At 42.8% G+C, this 21755-nt stretch overlaps 1 protein-coding gene across 1 annotated transcript in view; it reads left to right on the forward strand.

The window, feature by feature from the left end:
- Window positions 1-1567: 1567 nt before the first annotated feature.
- LOC139275557 (uncharacterized) overlaps window positions 1568-21755 on the forward strand; it is an 88373-nt gene continuing 68185 nt past the window's right edge. Inside the window, exons 1-6 of the mRNA XM_070892726.1 lie at window positions 1568-1638; window positions 9115-9238; window positions 10508-10689; window positions 10791-10954; window positions 12210-12354; window positions 20094-20251. Coding sequence (XP_070748827.1) covers window positions 1581-1638; window positions 9115-9238; window positions 10508-10689; window positions 10791-10954; window positions 12210-12354; window positions 20094-20251 — 831 coding nt within the window. The 5' untranslated portion in view covers window positions 1568-1580. The remainder of the gene's footprint in view (window positions 1639-9114; window positions 9239-10507; window positions 10690-10790; window positions 10955-12209; window positions 12355-20093; window positions 20252-21755) is intronic.

Consider the following 21755-nt stretch of genomic DNA (forward strand, 5'->3'; position numbering starts at 1 on the left):
TTTATTTACATCAATAGCATAAATAGAACAAACAGGCAGCTGCAGAACGGGGAGAATCACCATGGGCCAGTCTCACATACCCCCGACTGACATCAAGAATGACATTGGCAAAGGTTTCAGAACAGGCCAGTTGCATGCCTTCATAGCTGAAAGATTATATATCTGTCTTGGGAGGCTTAAAGAAGGAGAAAACTTACAATAAAAGCAGGTTAAAAATGTGGAAAGTATTAAGTAGAACTTTAACCTGGATTTGTTTCTCTTTTCGGAGAAGCTCAAGGTTCTTTCTGAGGTTGGAGCCTAGACCTATGGCATTGCTCTTTAGGGCAGGGTCTGTTCCAGGAATAACAACAACAGCAATTTGTATTTATATAGCACCTTTAATGTAGTGAAACGTCCCAAGGCGCTTCATAGGAGTATTATGACAAAAAATTTGACACCGAGCCACATAAGGAGAAATTAGGGCAGGTGACCAAAAGCTTGGTCAAAGAGGTAGGTTTTAAGGAGCATCTTAATACAGTCAAACACATCCTGCTCTGAAAGCAAAATTTTGCATGCACCTTCGTGTTGATTGCATGGTAGGTTTGCACTGCATCAAATGCAATTTAAAGATGTTTTTTTTTTTAATTTAAGGCACAGATGGGAACCTGAGAGTAGATTCAGAAGGGAGAGAAGCAAAGCTGGAAACGGAAGGCAGAAAATTAGTAAGCAAGTTTGGAAGGCAGAGGAAACAAAGGAAAAAATAGACAACAGGGGAGTTTGGCAGTGCTAAATACTTCAGTATATACTTCAATGCAAGGAGACTGGGGAATAAGGCAGATGAGCTGAGAGTACAGATAGACACTTTGGAGTACGATATTATAGCTATTACTGAGATATGGCTGAAAGAAGGGCAGGAATGGCAGCTCAACATTCCTGGTTACAGGGTTTTCAGACGAGGATTTTTTTAACATGTGGTGGCAGTTGACACCAGCCACCAGACGGGCTTGACAGAGATAGGTCTTGGTCCAGTGGCAAGGATTATCCAAGACAACTGAAGACTAGCTCTGCTGCACAGACCTAGCGCGCACACATATCGCAGTGTGGGCTGGCCCGTGCACATCAAATGCACTGCCCTCATCACCCCTCCTTATTACCTTCTCAAAAAATTTAATCAAGTTAGTCAGAACGACCTTCCCTTAACAAATCCATGCTGACTGTCCTTGATTAATCCTGTCTTTCTAAATGATTCTATGAGTCAGCGATGTAATAATATTTCCGGTACACTTGTCCTTCTGTGCTGTTTCATTCTATGAACAATGATATCAGTTCTATTTAAAAACATCCAATAGATGATATGCATAGTGTTTCCTTAGCTATTTCTTTATTTAATATACCTGCAGCTTTCCTTGTTCCAACAATTACATAACAAATAGCCAAAGGGCAGGCTGTCATTGTGTAATTCTGGGAAATGCTATTGAAGACTGCACCAGGTAATCTCCGCCCAGTTTTGTTACCCTTGTTGCACGTTTAGTACCTGGTTTGGAAGAATGAGGAAACTCCGAAGTCAGTAATAAGCCGAGACAGAGCGATCAGAGGGAGACATGGCTGTGGGCAGAATCTTGCTTCATTCCGTGCTCACGGCCACTTTGATACTCACAGGTTAGTTACTAATGTATCATTTAAGAAAGTATGCACCGGTAAGAGTCTTAAGCAGTCTGGCGGTTTGTCAAACATCACCTTAGAACTGAGCGGAGTAACGAAATCAACAAAGTTGCGAAATTAGTTTCATTTTTTCCCCCCAGTCCTCGTTTCAAATTGGATAATTTGTTTTACTGATTTGTGGTGGAAAGGTGGAATCAACAATCAGAGTTACTAAACGCTGTTTCCGAGTAATACTTTTCAATCCGATCCACAATCCTATAAAACGGCCTGTTAGAATTTTTTTTTAAACTTATTTAAAAATCGCACAATTATATGGCAGACAATCTACCCAGGAGTGCTCTGACTTGATGATGGTTGGCGGAGAGACTGCAAATATGGGGCTGAAGTTGACTCTGAGGGCCCAAAATTCCTATTTTAACCAAAATAGTGGATACCTGCTTTTCTCCTTATGTGACCCGCCAGCTAAATCGTGGGAGAGCCAGCTTTAGAATGTCCACATTAATGTGATATTTCCTTAGCGGGTGGTTATTACACAAAAAAAGAGTCATCCTCCCGTTTCGATTTAAAATAACACTTTCTATTCTTCGATAATCATTGACGTTATTTTGATAATTCCCCGAAGCATGGCCTCTGATGACCTCTTCGGTTTTACACTCTCTTGCATGCAACAATGCCCCCAGATCCTGGGGAGATACAGCAGACCACGTTACTTGGCCTATTTCACTAATGAGGAGGAATATTTTACTCTAGGCCTGTAGCATTCAGAATTCACCTTGAGGACAGTGATCACCCCCGTGTTACACCACCACTCTTTTAATTAAAGACACAAGAAAAGTATAAGATAATACACCCAGACAATTTAAATTTGTCACTTTAGTACTAGTAATTTTCCCAAGCTAGCATCCAGCTGTATTTTGAAAGTTTGTGTCTTTACTACCCTGACTAGAAGATTATTCCACAAATTTGTCATTCTTTATGTAAAAAGTTTTTCCTAATATAAATTCTGTACCTTTTATAAACTTATGCTTAAAATGGTCTCTGCTCCAATCACTGCTCCATTAAAATTAACAATAACCATTACTGAATCCTAAATAGAGTCATCATCATAGGCAGTCCCTCGAAATCGAGGAAGACTTGCTTCCACTCTAAACGTGAGTTCTTTGGTGACTGAATTGGATTGTTCAGTAATTCTAATACTGGAATTACAGTCTCTGTCACAGGTGGGACAGACAGTTGTTGAAGGAAAGGGTGGGCGGGACAGGTTTGCTGCATGCTTCTTCCGCTGCCTGTGCTTGTTTTCAGCAAGCTCTCGGCGACGATACTCGAGGTGCTCAGCGCTCTCCCGGATGCTCTTCCTTCACTTAGGGCCAGGGATTCCCAGGTGCCGAGGGGACGTTGCACTTTATCAAGGAGGATTTGAGGGTGTCCTTGAAATGTTTCCTCTGCCCATCTGGGGCTCGCTTGCCGTGCAGGAGTTCCGAGTAGAGCGCTTGCTTTGGGAGTCTTGTGTCAGGCATGCTAACAATGTGACCTGCCCAGTGGAGCTGGTCGAGTATGGTCAGTGCTTCGATGATGGGGATGTTGGCCTGATCAAGGACGCTAACGTTGGTGCATCTGTCCTGAGTAGCTAATGTAACACCACTTTTTAAAAAGGGAGGGAGAGAGAAAGCAGGTAATTATAGACCGGTTAGCCTGACATCAATAGTGGAGGAAATGTTGGAATCAATTATTAAGGATGAAATAGCAGCGCATTTGGAAAGCAGTGACAGGATCGGTCCAAGTCAGCATGGATTTATGAAGGGGAAGTCATGCTTGACAAATCTTCTGGAATTTTTTGAGGATGTAACTAGTAGAGTGGACAAGGGAGAACCAGTGGATGTGGTGTATTTGGACTTTCAAAAGGCTTTTGACAAGGTCCCACGCAAGAGATTGGTGTGCAAAATCAAAGCACATGGTATAGGGGGTAATATACTGACATGGATAGAGAACAGGTTGGTAGACAGGATGCAGAGAGTTGGGATAAATGGATCCTTTTCAGAATGGCAGGCAGTGACTAGTGGAGTGCCGCAGGGCTCAGTGCTGGGACCCCAGCTCTTTACAATATACATCAATAATTTGGATGAAGGAATTGAGTGTAATATCTCCAAGTTTGCAGATGACACTAAACTGGGTGGCGGTGTGAGCTGTGAAGGGGACGCTAGGAGGCTGCAGGTTGACTTGGACAGGTTAGGTGATTGGGCAAATGCATGGCAGATGCAGTATAATGTGGATAAATGTGAGGTTATCCACTTTGGGGGAAAAAACGCGAAGACAGAATATTATCTGAATGGTGGCAGATTAGGAAAACGGGAGGTGCAACGAGACCTGGGTGTCATGGTTCATCAGTCATTGAAAGTTGGCATACAGGTACAACAGGTGGTGAAGAAGACAAATGGTATGTTGGCCTTCATAGCTAGGGGATTTGAGTATAGGAGCAGGGAGGTCTCACTGCAGTTGTACAGGGCCTTGGTGAGGCCACACCTGTAATATTGTGTTCAGTTTTTGTCTCTTAATCTGAGGAAGGACATTCTTGTTATTGAGGGAATGCAGCGAAGGTTCACCAGACTGATTCCCGGGATGGCTGGACTGACTCTCAGTTAAGAAGATCTTTGAAGTGCTTGTTCCAGCGGGTCCTGACTGCCTCGGTGTCCTTGATGAGTGTCTCTCCGTTCTTGGCCAGCAGAGGGGTGGAGCCTTGGGTGCTTGGGCCGTAGGTGGCCTTTACTGCGGTGAAGAATCTTCGCACATCATGGCTGTTGGCCAGCTGATGAATCTCCTGTGCTTTCTCCACTCACCATCTATTCTTTAGGTTGCGGGTTTTTTGTTGGACCTCGGCCTTAAGCCATCTGCTTTGCTGCTCCCGAGTTGGGTTGTTGTTTTAGGTTCAGAAATGCTCTGCGCTTGCGATTTATTAGCTCTTGGATCTCCTGGTCATTCTCATCAATCCAGTCCTGGTGTTTCCTGGTTGAGTGGCCGAGTGTCTCTTCCCAGGCACTGGTTATGGTGGCCTGGAGGGCAGACTTAGCACTGTGGGCATTCTGCGTCTCGGGGTCATCAAGGGTCGTCAGATTAGCAGTGAGATGCTGGTTGTATAGGGCTCTCTTAACTAGGTCTTTGAGTGCCCCGGCATTGATTTTTTTGCGGCACTGCTTCTGCTGCCATCGCCACTTTGGGGGCTATATTGATGTTGATGATGGAACGGAATAGGCGGTGGTCCATTCAGCAGTCGTCAGCTCTAGTCATAGCGTGGGTGATGCACACATCCTTGCGATCCCTGGCTCAAACGATGACGTAGTCGAGCAGGTGCCAGTGTATGGAGCGAGGATGTTGCCACGATGCCTTGTATTTGTCCCTCTGGCAGAACAAGGTTTTAGTGATGACCAGGTCATGTTCTAGACATTTTGTCAGGAGCAGGGACCCTACCCCCTCTCTGCCGATCACGCCTCCCAAGAGGGCTGTGTCCTTGCCATCCCTGGCCGACCCTAGATAGAGTATAAGGGTTGTGAATCCTAATATAAGGTAATATATTTATCACAAAATTGGATTTAAATCAGTACATGATTTAAATCTATAACCATCAGGCTCACACATGTCTTTGTGATTGCTTTATCTGCTTAATATTGCAGGCAATACTTGCTGCTTTGTGTACAGTTACTGAATAAAATTGTCTAGAAAACAAACTGCATAGTCTCGTCTAACTGATAGACACATCACATTTGAGAATGATGGGGAAGTGCACATAAAGTAAATACCTGCAGTATTCAAATGCTGTATGAAATTTGACTTCGAAATATAGAACAAATTTATTGGATTTTGCAAATTAGCTTAGCTTTGTATTCATTAACTCTGTTTTCATTGTTATCTGGCTTATTGGATGTTAAATACTTCCTCTTTATAAATATCCTTTCTATTTTCTCTTTTTTTTGAGCACATCCATAAACAGGATATTCCAGTCTGGTTGACTGTTAATTGATTTTGACTTTAAATTCAGTTATCCTTTCACTGTTACAATTCGGCCTTCCTCCCAATGCTTTGTGAAAAGGCGGATTCTATAAAGCTGAGTCTCCTATCAGCCAAAACCTGCACCCTTATGCATTATGTGAATGGGATAACATGCCATGTGACTAATCATTACCTCATTACCTTGCTTTAATACACCAGAGACCATATGGTATGCTCACCAAGTAGGCAGTAAATACAGAATGTCAGAACAATAGGCCTAGAAATTCATGTGGTTTGAAGCTCCTGTTACCGCCCCCGGGGCCACTAATAATTCCCGCTAAATTCCGCGGAAAGTTTAGTGCCGGCTGTAACCCGTGGCGCCCTGCTCCGCTGCACCGGCGATGACAATGTCATCACCGTGCACAGCGCCCCATTAGCACCCTAGACCCTAAATTGGGTATTGCCCCCTGAAGCTGCGCCAGGCGATGGCAGCGACAGCCTCAGGGGGCGCATACTGGGCAACCAGCCACTCGCGGGGCGCAAGTTAAAAGAGAGGCATGGGCCATTGCAAACATTCCACCAATTTTTCCGAGCACCCCATTGGAGCTTTGAACGCGGGGTTCCTGTCGCAATCGGTCAGCCCGGCACTCTACTTGACTGCCAGGCTGTTGGCATGACACCCCCCTCCCCAGAAATTTTTGTTCCTTCCACCAGTTTTCTTCCTTCCAATCCTCTTCTCTTAAAGGCAGTAATTCCATCTTGGGGTACAGTTCATTAGATGTCTGTCAGCTTCTGGTACCTCGCCCAAGTAGACATCCTTCATATGTGAGCCTAGATAATGAGTGACAGAAGTCCTTTTTACTATGGGCACATCACAGTCAAACCCAATCCTGTCATCATCTGAGATCCATAAGTGTCCACTATTGGCATGAATTATTGGAAAGTGCTCAGGAGTGGGAACGCTCCACAATTTTTTTTAAAATTCATTCTCAGACATTGCTGACCAGGACTGCATTTTTTGCTGATCCATAGTTGCCCTGAGATGGTGGTGGTGGACCTTCTTCCTGTAATAGTGTAGTCCATATGGTTAAAGTGCTCCCACAACGCTGTAGCAGTTTGATACAATTGCATGGCTTCTTATTCTCAAACTATCATGGTGGGATTCTCAACATTCTCAGACTGCAGGGTGGGATTTGAAACCACATTCTGTGGATTATTAATCCAGGCCTCTGGATTACTAGTCCAGTAACAGAACCCCTATGCTACCATACCCCTTAATTGTCCCCTTCCTAACTCAGAGATGCTGAGGTTAATTGTATTGCCACAGCTGTGGTCCCAGCTGAGATGGAGTATAAAAGCAGAGAAGTCTTGCTATAGGTATTGGTGAGGCCACACCTGGAATATTGCGTGCAGTTTTGGTTTCCATATTTATGAAAGGATATACTTGCTTTGGAGGCAGTTCAGAGAAGGTTCACTAGGTTGATTCCGGGGATGAGGGGGTTGACTTATGAGGATAGGTAGAGTAGGTTGGGCCTCTACTCATTGGAATTCAGATGAATGAGAGGTGATCTTATCGAAACGTATAAGATTATGAGGGGGCTTGACAAGGTGGATGCAGTGAGGATATTTCCATTGATGGGGAAGACTAGAACTAGAGGGCATGATCTAAGAATAAGGGACCGCCCATTTAAAACAGTGATGAGGAGAAATTTCTTCTCTCAGATCTGTGGAATTCGCTGCCTCAGTGAGCTGTGGAAGCTGGGGCATTGAATAAATTTAAGACAGAAATGGACAGTTTCTTAAACAATAAGGGGATAAGGGGTTATGGGGAGCGGGCAAAGAAGTGGAGCTGAGTCCATGATCAGATCAGCCATGATCCTATTGAATGGCGGAGCAGGCTCAAGGGACCATATGGCCTACTCCTGTTCCTATTTCTTATGTTTTTATGTTCTTATTAGTGAGTCAGCACAGGCCTGTGATTGAACCCGAGACTGCCCTCACCTATATGACTCAGCTACTCACTTCCTGAACCAGCTGAGTTTTCTCTCATGATGGAATGTAATACAGACATTAACAGTCAGAAACTGTTTTTACTCACTGATTGAACTTCATATTCATGAAATCTCAGAATTAAGAAATGGAGCTTTGCAATCGATTTCACCAGTATACAATGAGAAATGTTCACTGTCAATCAATTTTTTTTAGTGAAGAGCTAGAAGAATAGTTGGCTTTTTGCCATCATTAAAAATTTAAAAATTAAGTTCAAAACAGTATCTAGAACATTTTCAAACATCACTTTGCACTTAGTGCAGCTATACTGGAGCAAAGCCAAAGTAGTCTGGGCATACTTCCTTGAGGCACTCTCACACTGCCTCCCTAAGTTCAATTTGGGCAACTTTATATTAGACAAACAATACAGTATGCCTCAGCACAAAGCTGCAACCACTACACCTTGACACAAATAACAGCCCATTACAAAAACCAAAAACAAGGAGGTGGTTTGTGGGTGAATACTTATCATTGATAGCATTATATTCCATCATCTCTATCTTTAAGTGTGAGCTGCTCAGGAACTGGGGTGTCTTTTGAGTCTTTTAGCATTAAAAGACTGGGTTATTGTTGCTTTTATGCCAATTTACAGAAGATCACAAAATAAAGAGGAAAATTGGTTGGGGAGCATTGTATATCCATAACGGAGCCCATCCAATTTTCCATCCATTAATGTAAATGGGTGAAAGATCCCAGCAGGGGCCTGCTATGGGCATGTAATCCTTTCTGCCTGATTTTCCTTTCTGCGCTCCAGGAAATCCTTTTGTACCAAACACAGTAACAGAAAAACCTGCCCTGTAATGTCCATGTCACGTTCTGTGCATCACGTGCATGCAAAACTAATATACGCTTTCAGTTTTATTGCCAAGTTCACGTTGGCTATTTTCTCTCAATGAGTCCTTCCGCTGATGGTACATCAGGCTGAATCTGAGAAATACTCCTCAGGACATCATCTGGTGGAAGAATTCATAGGGAAGCAGGAGAACATCATTTTGGCCATAAAAGTTCCAATTGAGAATTTTGAATTGGTGAATGTGATGCGACGTTGAGTATTAGGAGGTCATGAATTTATACTAATTATTCCACAGGATGAGTTCTTGATTTCAGCCAGTCACCAGGGAGGCAATGAGTGGAAGCAAAGCAATTCCTCACAGGGAGGAAATAGAAACAAGAGACGCCCAGTTGCTGATTTCAGAGTTGAACGGTCAGAAATTTGGATGCGGGTCACTTATATTCCCTTTCAGCTGGACAGTAGTCCAGACTTGGAAAAAGACTGAGGAAATATAAAGCATTTCCTGTAGTGAAATTTTAAAAAGATAATGTTTGACCTCATGCCCGTTGACCGAAAACATAACTATAGAAGAGTCTTGTTTGACATGAAATCGAAAACAATATTCGCTTTAGGAAATATGCATATGAACCTTTGTTTTATCATCAATACAGTTTTTGGAAAGCTACCTGCACCACAGAATGTGAAAATGCATTCCATCAACTTTAAGAGTTTACTTCAATGGAACCCAGTCACTTACCACAAAGGCAATGTCCATTATTCAGTTGAATATCAAAGGTGAGTGATATAACATAACAACTGCATTTTCTAATTATAGTATTAATTGGCTACTCGCTCCAAATCCTAAACCTATGGCTATGAGGATCTCACAAGTGAGAAATGGGCAGATGGAACAAATACAAAAGATGTTTCAGGAATGCTTGCTGTTTATTCTGTTTATATTAAAACTACAATGAGGCCATCCAGCTGTTAATATTAAATGAAAGCATGCAAACTGGTGTTAATCAACTATTGTCTCTGTATAAGTGTCAGCCTTGGCTCAGTGGTAGCACTCTCGCCTCTGAGTTAGAAGGTTGTGTGTTCAGTGACTTAATATTAAAATTTAGGCTGACGCTTCAGTGCAGTACTGTGTGGGTGCTCCGCTGTTGGAGGTGCCGTCTTTCGGATGAGGCGTGAAACCGAGGCCCAGTCTGCCCTCTCAGGTGGACGTAAAAGCTCCCATTGCACTATAGGAAGAAGAGCAGGGGTGTTCTCCCTGGTGTCTTGGCCAATATTTGTCCCTCAACCAACATCACTAATTCAGATTATCTGGTCATTAGTTCATTGCTGTTTGTGGGAGCTTGCTGTACACAAATTGGGCCGCTGTGTTTCCCTACATTACAACAATGACTACACTTCAAATTCAACAACAACAATAACAAGTTGCATTTATGTAGCGCCATTAGTAGTAAAGCATCCAAAAGCATTTCACAGGCGTGTTATCAAACAAAATATGACACCGAGCCATATAAGGAGATATTAGGACAGGCAATCAAAGGCTTGTTCACAGAGGTAGGTTTCAAGAAGCACCTTAAAGGAGCATAGAAAGGACAAAAGGTTTAGGGAGGGAATTCCAGAGCTTAGGTCCTAGGCAGCTGAAGGCACAGCCGCCAATGGTAAAGCAGTGAAAATCGGTGTGGCGCAAGAGGCCAGAATTGGAAGAGCACAGAGATCTCGGAGCGTGTAGAACTGTTGGAGTACCTTCACTACATAGACTACAGCAGTTCAAGAAAAAGTCTCACCCCACCACCACCTTCTCAAGGGCAACTGATGATGGGAAATAAATGCTGAGCTTGCTAGCAAAGCCCACATCCTGAGAATGATTTAAAAATATATATAGCTAGAGGTATGCTTGTTTATACCCAACAAGTACTATATTATTGGCATATTGAGGATCATGATTGCTTTGTCATTCTCTCCATAATGAACAGAAAAGTGTTGCATGTATAATAGTACCTAACATTACATGTGATGAGAAAATAACTTTATTATCCATTTTCTTTTTAGTTACTATGACAATCAACAGAAGGAGCCTTTTGAGAAAGGCTGCACAAAAATCAGCGTAACAGAATGTGACTTGTCAAATGAACTGGCCAACATGGTTGGTTATTACCTCCGTGTAAGGACTGAATATGAGGACAAGACATCTGAGTGGGCCGATCTCAAGGAGTTTGAACCTTTTGCAGAAAGTAGGATTGATCATTTTTTTTCACTTAATCTGTCTTGAAATTAAGTAAATGTCAACAATTTTCTAAACACAGTACCAATGCAATGTGTCTTTGTGATACAGCTGAAATCGGACCTCCTTTAGCAGTGGTTGTGAAGCCAAGGTTGGATATGCTCGATATCACCATCTCTGAGCCTGTAAATGAGAATGATAATAAATCTATGCGTGAATATTTTATGGACTTGGCATATAAAGTGTCCTACTGGAAAGTTGCAGGGGAAATAAAGGTAAATTTTGCAGGATTGGAAAAAAAAGAGATAAATATATTTTTTCGTTAGTTTACCTTACACGGAGGTAATAACCAACCATGTTTTAAAGCTTCCTTGTAATTGTAAATTCTGGTGAGCTGGAAAGCCATTAAACTAGTCTGGTCAGTTTGTATTAGGGTCCAGCTCAGCTGAAGTGTTGATACTGGCAAGTGTGCACAATCTGTCCAATGTTCCAAATATAATTTTGCAGTCAATGACTATTGTGTAAGAGGTAATTTATAAGTAATCCATTGGCAAAAATTCTTAATATAATATTAAACCTGCAGGTTTTATATCATTTTTAGCCATTTTCACCGATATCATGCCACCCTTACTAAGGACAATTTCCCTGTAAGAAATAAAATGTCTATATTACAGTCTACAATACTTATCTAAATTTAAGGCTGTAATTAAAGCCTGGTTCTACTAATGATTGTGAACTGCTCATAGTCCATTTTCACAATTTACAATCTCATTACAATAACTTGATTGGATTACCTGTAATTTATTGCTCTTTTATGTGGCTATAGTTTCACTGTTCACAGTAATGATAATTCACATGTGCAAAATAACACTCAGTGAAGACCAATAGCACATATGTTCCAGAATGTTTAATGCACCCTTGTTTACTGCAGAAGTGGAATGTATCAGCAGTAATAAGAACATGAGAAAAAATGGGACAAGAAATTGAAATTTGATCCATCAAGGCAGCTCTTTTCAATAAATCATAAACAATTTGCACTTATTTCACCTTTTGAGGATGGTCAATATTCACAGCTACAATTTTGAATACAGGAAATTCCCAAAATTTTTTCCCCCTGGGCCTGTAAGGGTAATTGAGCAAAAACTCCAAAATTCCTATAATCTGGATATTAAAATCATCAATGCAAAATGTATAATTATCCAATGGGTCAGTTCTTATACCACCTTTGTGAAGCAGTTTCAAATGCACACCAACACAAAACTGGAGTATAACAGAAAATTGAATTCAGTTGTGGTCATCGAGGCACTGAGGTATTATTAATGAAACAGAGTTTCCCTGAATTCATCAGTTGTGTTAGGGAAGCACATTGAGAAGAATTATGTCTACTGTGTGAGTCTACAATTAGCCTCATGGAAATATTGGCAGTGCTCCCCTTCATAATACTTCCATTTAAGATGCTTGGTTTTATCTGTCTTGCTCCTGCTATTTCATTCCTGTAACTATTTAATAGACCTTTTGAATTCCACACAGATTGAAAGTGTTAACATACAGCAGACGATGACAACCCTCACTAATCTTAAACCTTGGACCACCTACTGCCTGAAAGTTGAACCTGTCGTGCCTAACAGAAAGACTCATCCTAGTTCGATTGTCTGTGAAACTACAATGGATAACGGTATTTCTATTTCCTGCTACAAATACAGTCAGCTCTTCTTAAAGTAATACTGTGGGATAAAATCGTACAACATTCGGGTACTTTTTTTTTGTTCAGAGGCTGGGTCTGCCAGACACTGATGTTATATTGCGAAGTCACATATTCCCAGCCCCTCCCACCGCTGGACAGTGTGAGGTAGAAACCCCATTTCGATGGTATTGACCGCAGCTGCGGTTCAGGTCGCCTCATAAGTGACATTCGGCCCTTTGTTGTTTTTCTCTACGATCTGGAACTCAATCATATTGGGGGCGGTGACTGCACCTGAGCGGCAGATACGCGGTGGTGACAGAAACTGAGGCAGAAGTTGGGGGCAGTGCAAAGTCACCGTGGCAATGACGTCATCAGGGCACCACATCACTACGGCTCTCGCCTTCACTTAAAGGGCAGAGCGACCGCAATTATAAAACTTCGGTCCACTGGGCCACCAGGGTGGGTTTTGGCCGGGCCAGTGGCCTGCTACCCAAGAGGGGGTGCCAGGCCGAACCCAAGGGCATAGTTATTGGGCCGAAAAAAAAAACATGGTGGCCATGGCAGTGCGCCCTCCCCTTTAAGGGAAGCCGCACCACCATTGCAGAAAGCCACAGCCTCGCGGGAACACCGTGAAAAAGCTTGTTTTGGCACCGTCTGGCGGGCCAAAAATTTTCCGAGGGGAATGTCGCTGTCGGGGGGTTAGATCGGCAGTGCATACAGTGATGACGTACTTAAGACGGATCGGCAGCAGTGGAGCGGTAGGGGAGGGATCGGGGCACCACCGGAAAAACTCAGGAGGGCAATTGGGCTTTCAGCAGCTATTCCACCAAAAGTCGGCGGCCACTCCAGTCCGCAGCGTGGCCGCCGATTTGCGGTGATAACAGGCCTCAAGGAGAGGGGCAATTTTGGCCCTTATGTGTTTTGGTAGTTTAGGTGGACTCCTGGCACTATTCAAAAAATGTAGGATACTATCGCCAAGATCTATCCCTGAACCAACACCACCATAAACAGATTAACCAGAACTTGATTCCATTTGCTGATTGTGGGACTTTGCAGAATGCAAATTGGATAAGAACATAAGAAATAGGAGCAGGAGTAGGCCATACGACCCCTTGAGCCTTCTCCACCATTCAATAAGATAGATTGTGGCTGATCTTCTACATCAACTCCACTTTCCCGCCCTGTCCCTATATCCCTTGATTCACTTGCTGCCCAATAATCTATTGATCTCAGTCTTGAATATACTCAATGACTGAGCATCCACAGCCCTATGGGGCAGAGAATTCCAAAGGTTAGCAGCCCTCTGAGTGAAAAAATGTTTCCTCATCTCAGTCCTATGACCCCTACTTCTGGACTCTCTAGCCAAGGGAAACTACGGCCAGAATTTTGCTGCCATTCAGAAGACATGTTACACGACTCCCTCCATAAGCATATGGAGAGAGTCATGGTTGAGCCTGGGTGCAGTTCTTGTCACTGTTTGCAGCACCTCAATGCTGTCGAACACTGATAGCGCAACTGTCACTTTAAGAAAACCGACAGATGACGCGTCATCAAATGATGTCATCAGACCCGTTTCCTTCAATTGGCAGGGAAACGCGCTGGGCGGGCTTAACAAGCCCGATCTTTGTAAAATCATTTCCATACATCGGCGAGAGCCATCAGCGGGTTCGGGGCCTGCCACCGACCCCGGCTACACCAAACCTGCCAAGTTAGGTGAAATCGTGGCCAGCATCTCAACATCTACCCTGTCAAGCCCTCTAAGAATTTTAAAGGCTTCAATGAGATCACCTCTCATTCTTCTATACTCCAGAGAATATAGGCCCATTCCACTCAATCTCTCTTCATAGGACAGCGCTCTTATCCCAGGAATCAATCATCATTGCACTAAGGCAAATATATCCTTCCTTAGGTAAGGAGACAACAACTGTGCACTGTAGTCCAGTTGTGGTCGCACCAAAGCCCTATATAATTGTTGCAAGACTTCCTTCCTCTCATACTCCAACCCACTTGCAATAAAGGACAACATACCATTTGCCTTCCTCATTGCTTGCTGGAGCTGCATGTTAACTTTGTGTGATTTGTGTACAAGGACCCCAAATCCCTCCTAGCTTTGTTTTGTCAGCAAACTTGGTTATATTACACAATCTCCTCAGCCAAGTCATTGATATAGATTATAAATAGTTGAGGCCCAAGAACCCCACTAGTTGCAACCTGTCAACCCAAAAATGATCTGTTTATTCCTACTGTCTGTTTTCTGTCCATTAACCAATCCTCAATCCATGCTAATATCTTAATAAGAACATAAGAAATGGAAGCAGGAGTAGGCCATATGGCCCCTCAAGCATGCTCTGTCATTTAATACGATCATGGCTGATCCAATCATGGACTTGGGTCCACTTCCCTGCCCGCTTCCCATAATCCCTTATTCCCTTATCAGTTAAGAAACTATCTATCTCTGTCTTAAATTTATTCAATATCCCAGCTTCCACAGTTCTCTGAGGCAACAAATTCCACAGATTTACAACCCTCTGAGAGAAGAAATTCCTCTTCATCTCAGTTTTAAATCGGTGGCCCCTTATTCTAAGATTATGCCCTCTAGTTCTAGTTTCCTCTATCAGTGGAAACATCCTCTCTGCATCCACCTTGTCAAGCCCCCTTATAATCTTATATATTTCAGAGAAACATAGAAACATAGAAAATAGGTGCAGGAGCAGGCCATTCAGCCCCTCGAGCCTGCACCCCCATTCAATGAGTTCATGGCTGAACATGCAACTTCAGTACCCCATTCCTGCTTTCTCGCCATACCCCTTGATCCCTCTAGTAGTAAGGACTACATCTAACTCCTTTTTGAATATATTTAGTGAACTGGCCTGAACAACTTTCTGTGGTAGAGAATTCCACAGGGTTCACCACTCTCTGGGTGAAGAAGTTTCTCCTCATCTCGGTCCTAAATGGCTTACCCCTTATCCTTAGACTTTGACCCCTGGTTCTGGACTTCCCCAACAATGGGAACATTCTTCCTGCATCTAACCTGGCTAAACCCGTCAGAATTTTAAATGTTTCTATGAGATCCCCTCTCATTCTTCTGAACTCCAATGAATACAAGCCCAGTTGATCCAGTCTTTCTGTTGATATGTCAGTCCCGTCATCCCAGGAAACAGTCTGGTGAATCTTCGCTGCACTCCCTCAATAGCAAGAATGTTCTTCCTCAAGTTAGGAGACAAAACTGTACACAATACTCCAGGTGTGCCCTCACCAAGGCCCTGTACAACTGTAGTAACACCTCCCTGCTCGATAAGATCACCTCTCATTCTCTGAATTCCAATGAATAGAAGCCCAACCTACTCAACCTTTCCTCATAGGTCAACACCCTCAACTCTGGAATCAACCTAGTGAACCTTCTCTGAAATGCCTCCAAAGCAAGTATTTATTTTCTTAAATATGGAAACCAAAACTGTACGCAGTATTCTAGGTGTGGCCTCACCAATACCCTGTATAACTGTAGAAAGACTTCCTGCTTTTATACTCCATCCCCTTTGCCATAAAGGTCATGATTCCATTGGCCTTCCTGATCACTTGCTGTATCTGCATATTAACCTTTTGTGTTTCATGCACAAGTACCCCCAGGTCCCAATGTACTGCAGCACTTTGCAATTTTTCTCCATTTAAATAATAACTTGTTCCTTGATTTTTTTCTGCTAAAGTGCATAACCTCACACTTTGCAACATTATACTCCATCTGCCAAATGTTGCCCACTTACCTAGCCTGTCTAAGTCCTTTTGCAGGTTTTTTGTGTCCTCCTCACACATTGCTTTTCCTCCCATCTTTGTATCGTCAGCAAACTTGGCTACGTTACACTAGGTCCCTTCATCCAAGTCGTTATTATAGCAATAATAATATTGCTCCCAATACCATGAGCCCTAATCTTGTGTGACAATCTATTGTGTGGCATCTTATCGAATGCCTTCTGAAAATCCAAATATACTACATCCACTGATTCCCCCTTATCTATCCTATCAGTTACACCCTCAAAAAACTCTAATAGATTTGTCAAATACCATTTCCCTTTCATAAAACCATGTTGACTCTGCCTAATCATATTATAATTTTCTAAGTGACCTGTTACCACATTTCTAGTAATAGATTCTAGCATTTTCCCTACTACTGATGTCTGCCTAACTGGCTTCGAATTCTCTGTTTTCTCTCTCCTTTCTTGAACAGTGGGGTTATATTTGCAGTTTTCCAATCCACGGGGATGATTCTAGACTCTAGGGAATTCTGGAAGATCAAAATCAATGCATCCATTTTGTCTGCAACCACTTCTTTTAAAACCCTTGTGTCCATCAGGTCCAGGGTATATGTCACCTTTTAATTCCATTAAGTTCTCCAGTACTTTTTCTTTACTAATATTAATTATTTTAAGTTCCTCACTCTCATTAGATCCTTGATTCCCCGCTATTTCCGGTATGTTTTTTGTGTCTTCTACTGTGACGACAGAGATACAAAATATTTGTTTAACATCTCTGCTATTTCTTTATGCCCCATTATAATTTCTCCTCTCTCTGCCTCTAATGGACCCATGTTTTCTTCTGCTAATTTCTTCCTTTTTACATACTTCTAGAAGCTCTTACAATCTGTTTTTTATATTTCACAATAGCTTACTCTCTTTTTATTTTCTCCCTCTTTATCAATTTCTTGGTCATCCTTTCCTGATTTTTAAAACCCTCCCAATCCTCAGGTTTACTATTCTTTTTGAGAATACTGTAAGCCCCTTCTTTTAATCTTAATATTGATGGTGCAATTGGTTATAATTCAGTGACTACATTTCAAAAGGATTTAATTGGTTGTTAAGCACACCGCTATGATCCGAGAATGTCATAAAGTGCTATACAAATGCAAATTATTTTTCTTGTTGTACACCATGAGCATGCCTTAATTATAACATCAAAAGGGCATTCTGCAGTGCAGGTGGACATAACAATAACAACTTGCATTTATATAGCGCAATTAACGTAAATAAAAAGTCTCCAGTTGCTTAACAGAGGCATAATCAAACAAAAATAGATGTCGAAGCAATGAAGCAAATATTGGAGGAGGTGGGCGGGTGGGGTGGCCAATAGCTGGGTCAAAGAGATGGGTTTTAAAGAGAGTCTTAAAGGAGGAGAAGCAGGTGGAAAGGTATCGGGAGGTAATTATAGTGTGAGGCCTAGGCGGCTGAAAAGATGGCCATCAATGGTGGGGTATAGGGAGAGGGATGTGCAAGAGGCCAGAGTTAGAGGAATGCAAGGATCTTGTGGGAGGTAGTAGGGCTGGATTAGGTTTCAGAGATAGCGAGGGGTGATGCTATGAAGGGATTTAAACACAAAATTATCATTTTAAATTGTATGCTTTGGGGGACTGCAAGTCAGTGTAAGTCAGCAGAGACAGGGGTGTTGGGTGAGCAGGGCTAGGTACAGGACAGGATATGGGCAACAATTTTTAGCAACAGGAAATGGTCATAGGCTCCAAAAAAACATTCCTTTTTGATTGATCTCAAGCTCACCTACTGGCCTTCTACTCAATTAAAAGTATGTATTTGTATCCACTCAAGCATTGCAGCATACAGGGTAGCTGTAAAGGAGCTGAGGCAGTATTATTGGGGGTGATTTTAAACCTACTTACTCAGCAGAAACCTGTTGACGGGACAGTTAAAATCATCCTGGCTCTTACTTATCAGAAATACAGCATGATTGCAACATCTGCGTTCTTGAGCAGGCAACAAGGACATGTGCAATGAGGCAAAAGGGTCCTTCTTTACATATGCTTGTTGCGGCCCGATGGCATAATTGAGACCTGACTGTAATTTTAATTCGGGCCTGAGCGGAGAATCCACTTGGAGTTAAAATCGATGTAATTTTAGTGATTTTAATAGATGCATCAATCTCTGTCCCATGTTACATAGAAACATAGAAACATAGAAAATAGGTGCAGGAGTAGGCCATTCGGCCCTTCTAGCCTGCACCGCCATTCAATGAGTTCATGGCCGAACATGTAACTTCAGTACCCCATTCCTGCTTTCTCACCATACCCCTTGATCTACCTAGTAGTAAGGACTTCATCTAACTCCTTTTTGAATATATTTAGTGAATTGGCCTCAACAACTTTCTGTGGTAGAGAATTCCACAGGTTCACCACTCTCTGGGTGAAGAAGTTTCTCCTCATCTCGGTCCTAAATGGCTTACCCCTTATCCTTAGACTGTGACCCCTGGTTCTGGACTTCCCCAACATTGGGAACATTCTTCCTGCATCTAACCTGTCTAAACCCATCAGAATTTTAAACGTTTCTATGAGGTCCCCTCTCATTCTTCTGAACTCCAGTGAATACAAGCCCAGTTGATCCAGTCTTTCTTGATAGGTCAGTCCCGCTATCCCGGGAATCAGTCTGGTGAACCTTCGCTGCACTCCCTCAATAGCAAGAATGTCCTTCCTGAGGTTAGGAGACCAAAACTGTACACAATACTCCAGGTGTGGCCTCACCAAGGCCCTGTACAACTGTAGCAATACCTCCCTGCCCCTGTACTCAAATTCCCTCGCTATGAAGGCCAACATGCCATTTGCTTTTTTAACCGCCTGCTGTACCTGCATGCCAACCTTCAATGACTGATGTACCATGACACCCAGGTCTCGTTGCACCTCCCCTTTTCCTAATCAGTCACCATTCAGATAATAGTCTGTCTCTCTGTTTTTACCACCAAAGTGGATAACCTCACATTTATCCACATTATACTTCATCTGCCAATCATTTGCCCACTCACCTAACCTATCCAAGTCGCTCTGCAGCCTCATAGCATCCTCCTCGCAGCTCACACTGCCACCCAACATAGTGTCATCCGCAAATTTGGAGATACTACATTTAATCCCCTCGTCTAAATCATTAATGTACAATGTTAACAGCTGGGGCCCCAGCACAGAACCTTGCGGTACCCCACTAGTCACTGCCTGCCATTCTGAAAAGTACCCATTTACTCCTACTCTTTGCTTCCTGTCTGACAACCAGTTCTCAATCCATGTCAGCACACTACCCCCAATCCCATGTGCTTTAACTTTGCACATTAATCTCTTGTGTGGGACCGTGTCGAAAGCCTTCTGAAAGTCCAAATATACCACATCAACTGGTTCTCCCTTGTCCACTCTATTGGAAACATCCTCAAAAAATTCCAGAAGATTTGTCAAGCATGATTTCCCTTTCACAAATCCATGCTGACTTGGACCTATCATGTCACCTCTTTCCAAATGCACTGCTATGACATCCTTAATAGTTACCCATGTCATCACAGCAGCACTATCTAGCAACTAGATAAGTTCCTTCTCTTTTTTTAAATTATCAAAAAAGTCGTTCTTTTCCACTTGCTTTCATATTGTGCAATGCATTTTCATTTAGTTTTCTGATTAGATTCACCATTTGAAGTCATCCACCTCTCCTTCCCCTGCCCTCCCCTCAGCACAGGTGGAAACCTGAAACAGAAACACTTACAAATGATGCTGTGACATTGGTTAATCAGTGCAAAGCAACACCTTGTGCCAACTAACAGAATCCATTCTTGCAACACAATTTGTACAATATGGTTTTGGCCTCATAGGTTTTATCTTTATTACTGTAGTTTCAGTTTCCATCTGAAGCGTGTTTCAAGTTGTGTGGCCAAATGATACTTTCTACTTATAAATGTTCTACCCCGGTTTGTGCTTGCAGGTAGAGTTCCAGTGTGGCAGATTATTGTGCTTCTTCTCATATCAATTCTCGGTGTCTTCATTGTGACGATGGGAATTTTCTATGCATCACTTCATGGTTACAGAACTGTCAGATATACTTTATTTCCTTCCTACAACCTCCCCGACCACATAAAAGAGGTATGTGTTACTCCAATCATCTATCTCCATTCCTGATTTACAGGCCATGCAACTTGGCAAATGTAAGCAAATGCCAGCTATCTGTTTCAAGGCATGACATATTGAGGTTCACACAGAGAGGTAAACATGGGAGTACAAGAATGTGACTTGGTGACACAGTGATATAGGCTGGGAATTTTCTCCGAGGTACTCCCACTTCACCGAAGCCCCATTTATACATTGCACAAAGTTATGGCAGCAGCTCCATGGAAATTCCCATCCAAAATTCTTTTGGTAATACACTATAGTAATTTTGATAGTAATTTTTGACTCTATTTTAATAATTTTAGTATTTTATTAAAATTCAAGTCAATGGGAATGAGGGGGAAAATTCTCCACCTAGCACAAAGGAAGATAGTTTCGGTTGTCGGAGATAAATCATCTAAGCCCCAGGACATCGCTGCAGGAGTTCCGCAGGACAGTGTCCTAGTCCCAGCAATCTTCAGCTGCCTCATCAATGACCTTCTCTCCATCATAAGGTCAGAAGTGGGGATGTTCGCGGATGATTGTACAATGTTCAGTTCCATTTGCAACTCCTCAGAAAATGAAGCAGTCCATGCCCACATGCAGCAAAACCTGGACGACATTCAGGCTTCAGCTGATAAAGGGCAAGTAACATTCACGCCACACAAGTGGCAGGCAATTTAACTTAATGCAACTTGGCAAATGTAAGCAAATTCCTTGTTGGACTATCTCCAACAAGCGAGAGTCTAACCACCAGCCCTTGACACTCAATGGTATTACCATCGCCGAATCCCCCACCATTAATATCCTGGGAGTCACCTTTGACCAGAAACTTAACTGGACCAGCCACATAAGTACTGTGACCAGAAGAGTAGGTCAAAGGCTGGGTATTCTGTGACAAGTGTATCACCTCCTGACTCCCCAAACCCTTTCCACCATCTACAAGGCACAAGTCAGGAGTGTGATGAAATACTTGCCACATGTTTGGATGAGTGCAGCTTCAACAATACTCAAGAAGTTTGACACCACCAGAAAAGAGCAACCCACTTGATTGGCATCCCATCCACTATCTTAAACAATCACTCCCTTCACCACCGGCACACCATGGCTGCAGTGTGTACCATCTACACAATGCACTGCAGCAACTCGCTAAGGCTTCTTCGGCAGCACCTCCCAAACCCGCGATCTCTACCACCTAGAAGGACAAGGGCAGCAGGTGCATGAGAACACCATCACCTGCAAATTCCCCTCAAGTTACACACCATCCGGATTTGGAAATATATCACTGTTCCTTCATCATCGCCGGGTCAAAATCCTGGAACTCCCCCAGAACTGTGGGAGTGCCTTCACCACACGGACTGCAGCGGTTCAAGAAGGCGGCTCACCACCACCTTCTCATGGGAATTAGGGATGGGCAATAAATACTGTCCTTGGCAGCGACGCCCACATCCTAGGAACTAATAAAAAAAAGATTGAAAGTTTAAAAATAATATGGCTGCAA

The sequence above is a fragment of the Pristiophorus japonicus genome, chromosome 11 (assembly GCF_044704955.1).
Source record: "Pristiophorus japonicus isolate sPriJap1 chromosome 11, sPriJap1.hap1, whole genome shotgun sequence".
In the NCBI taxonomy this organism is placed as follows: domain Eukaryota; kingdom Metazoa; phylum Chordata; class Chondrichthyes; family Pristiophoridae; genus Pristiophorus; species Pristiophorus japonicus.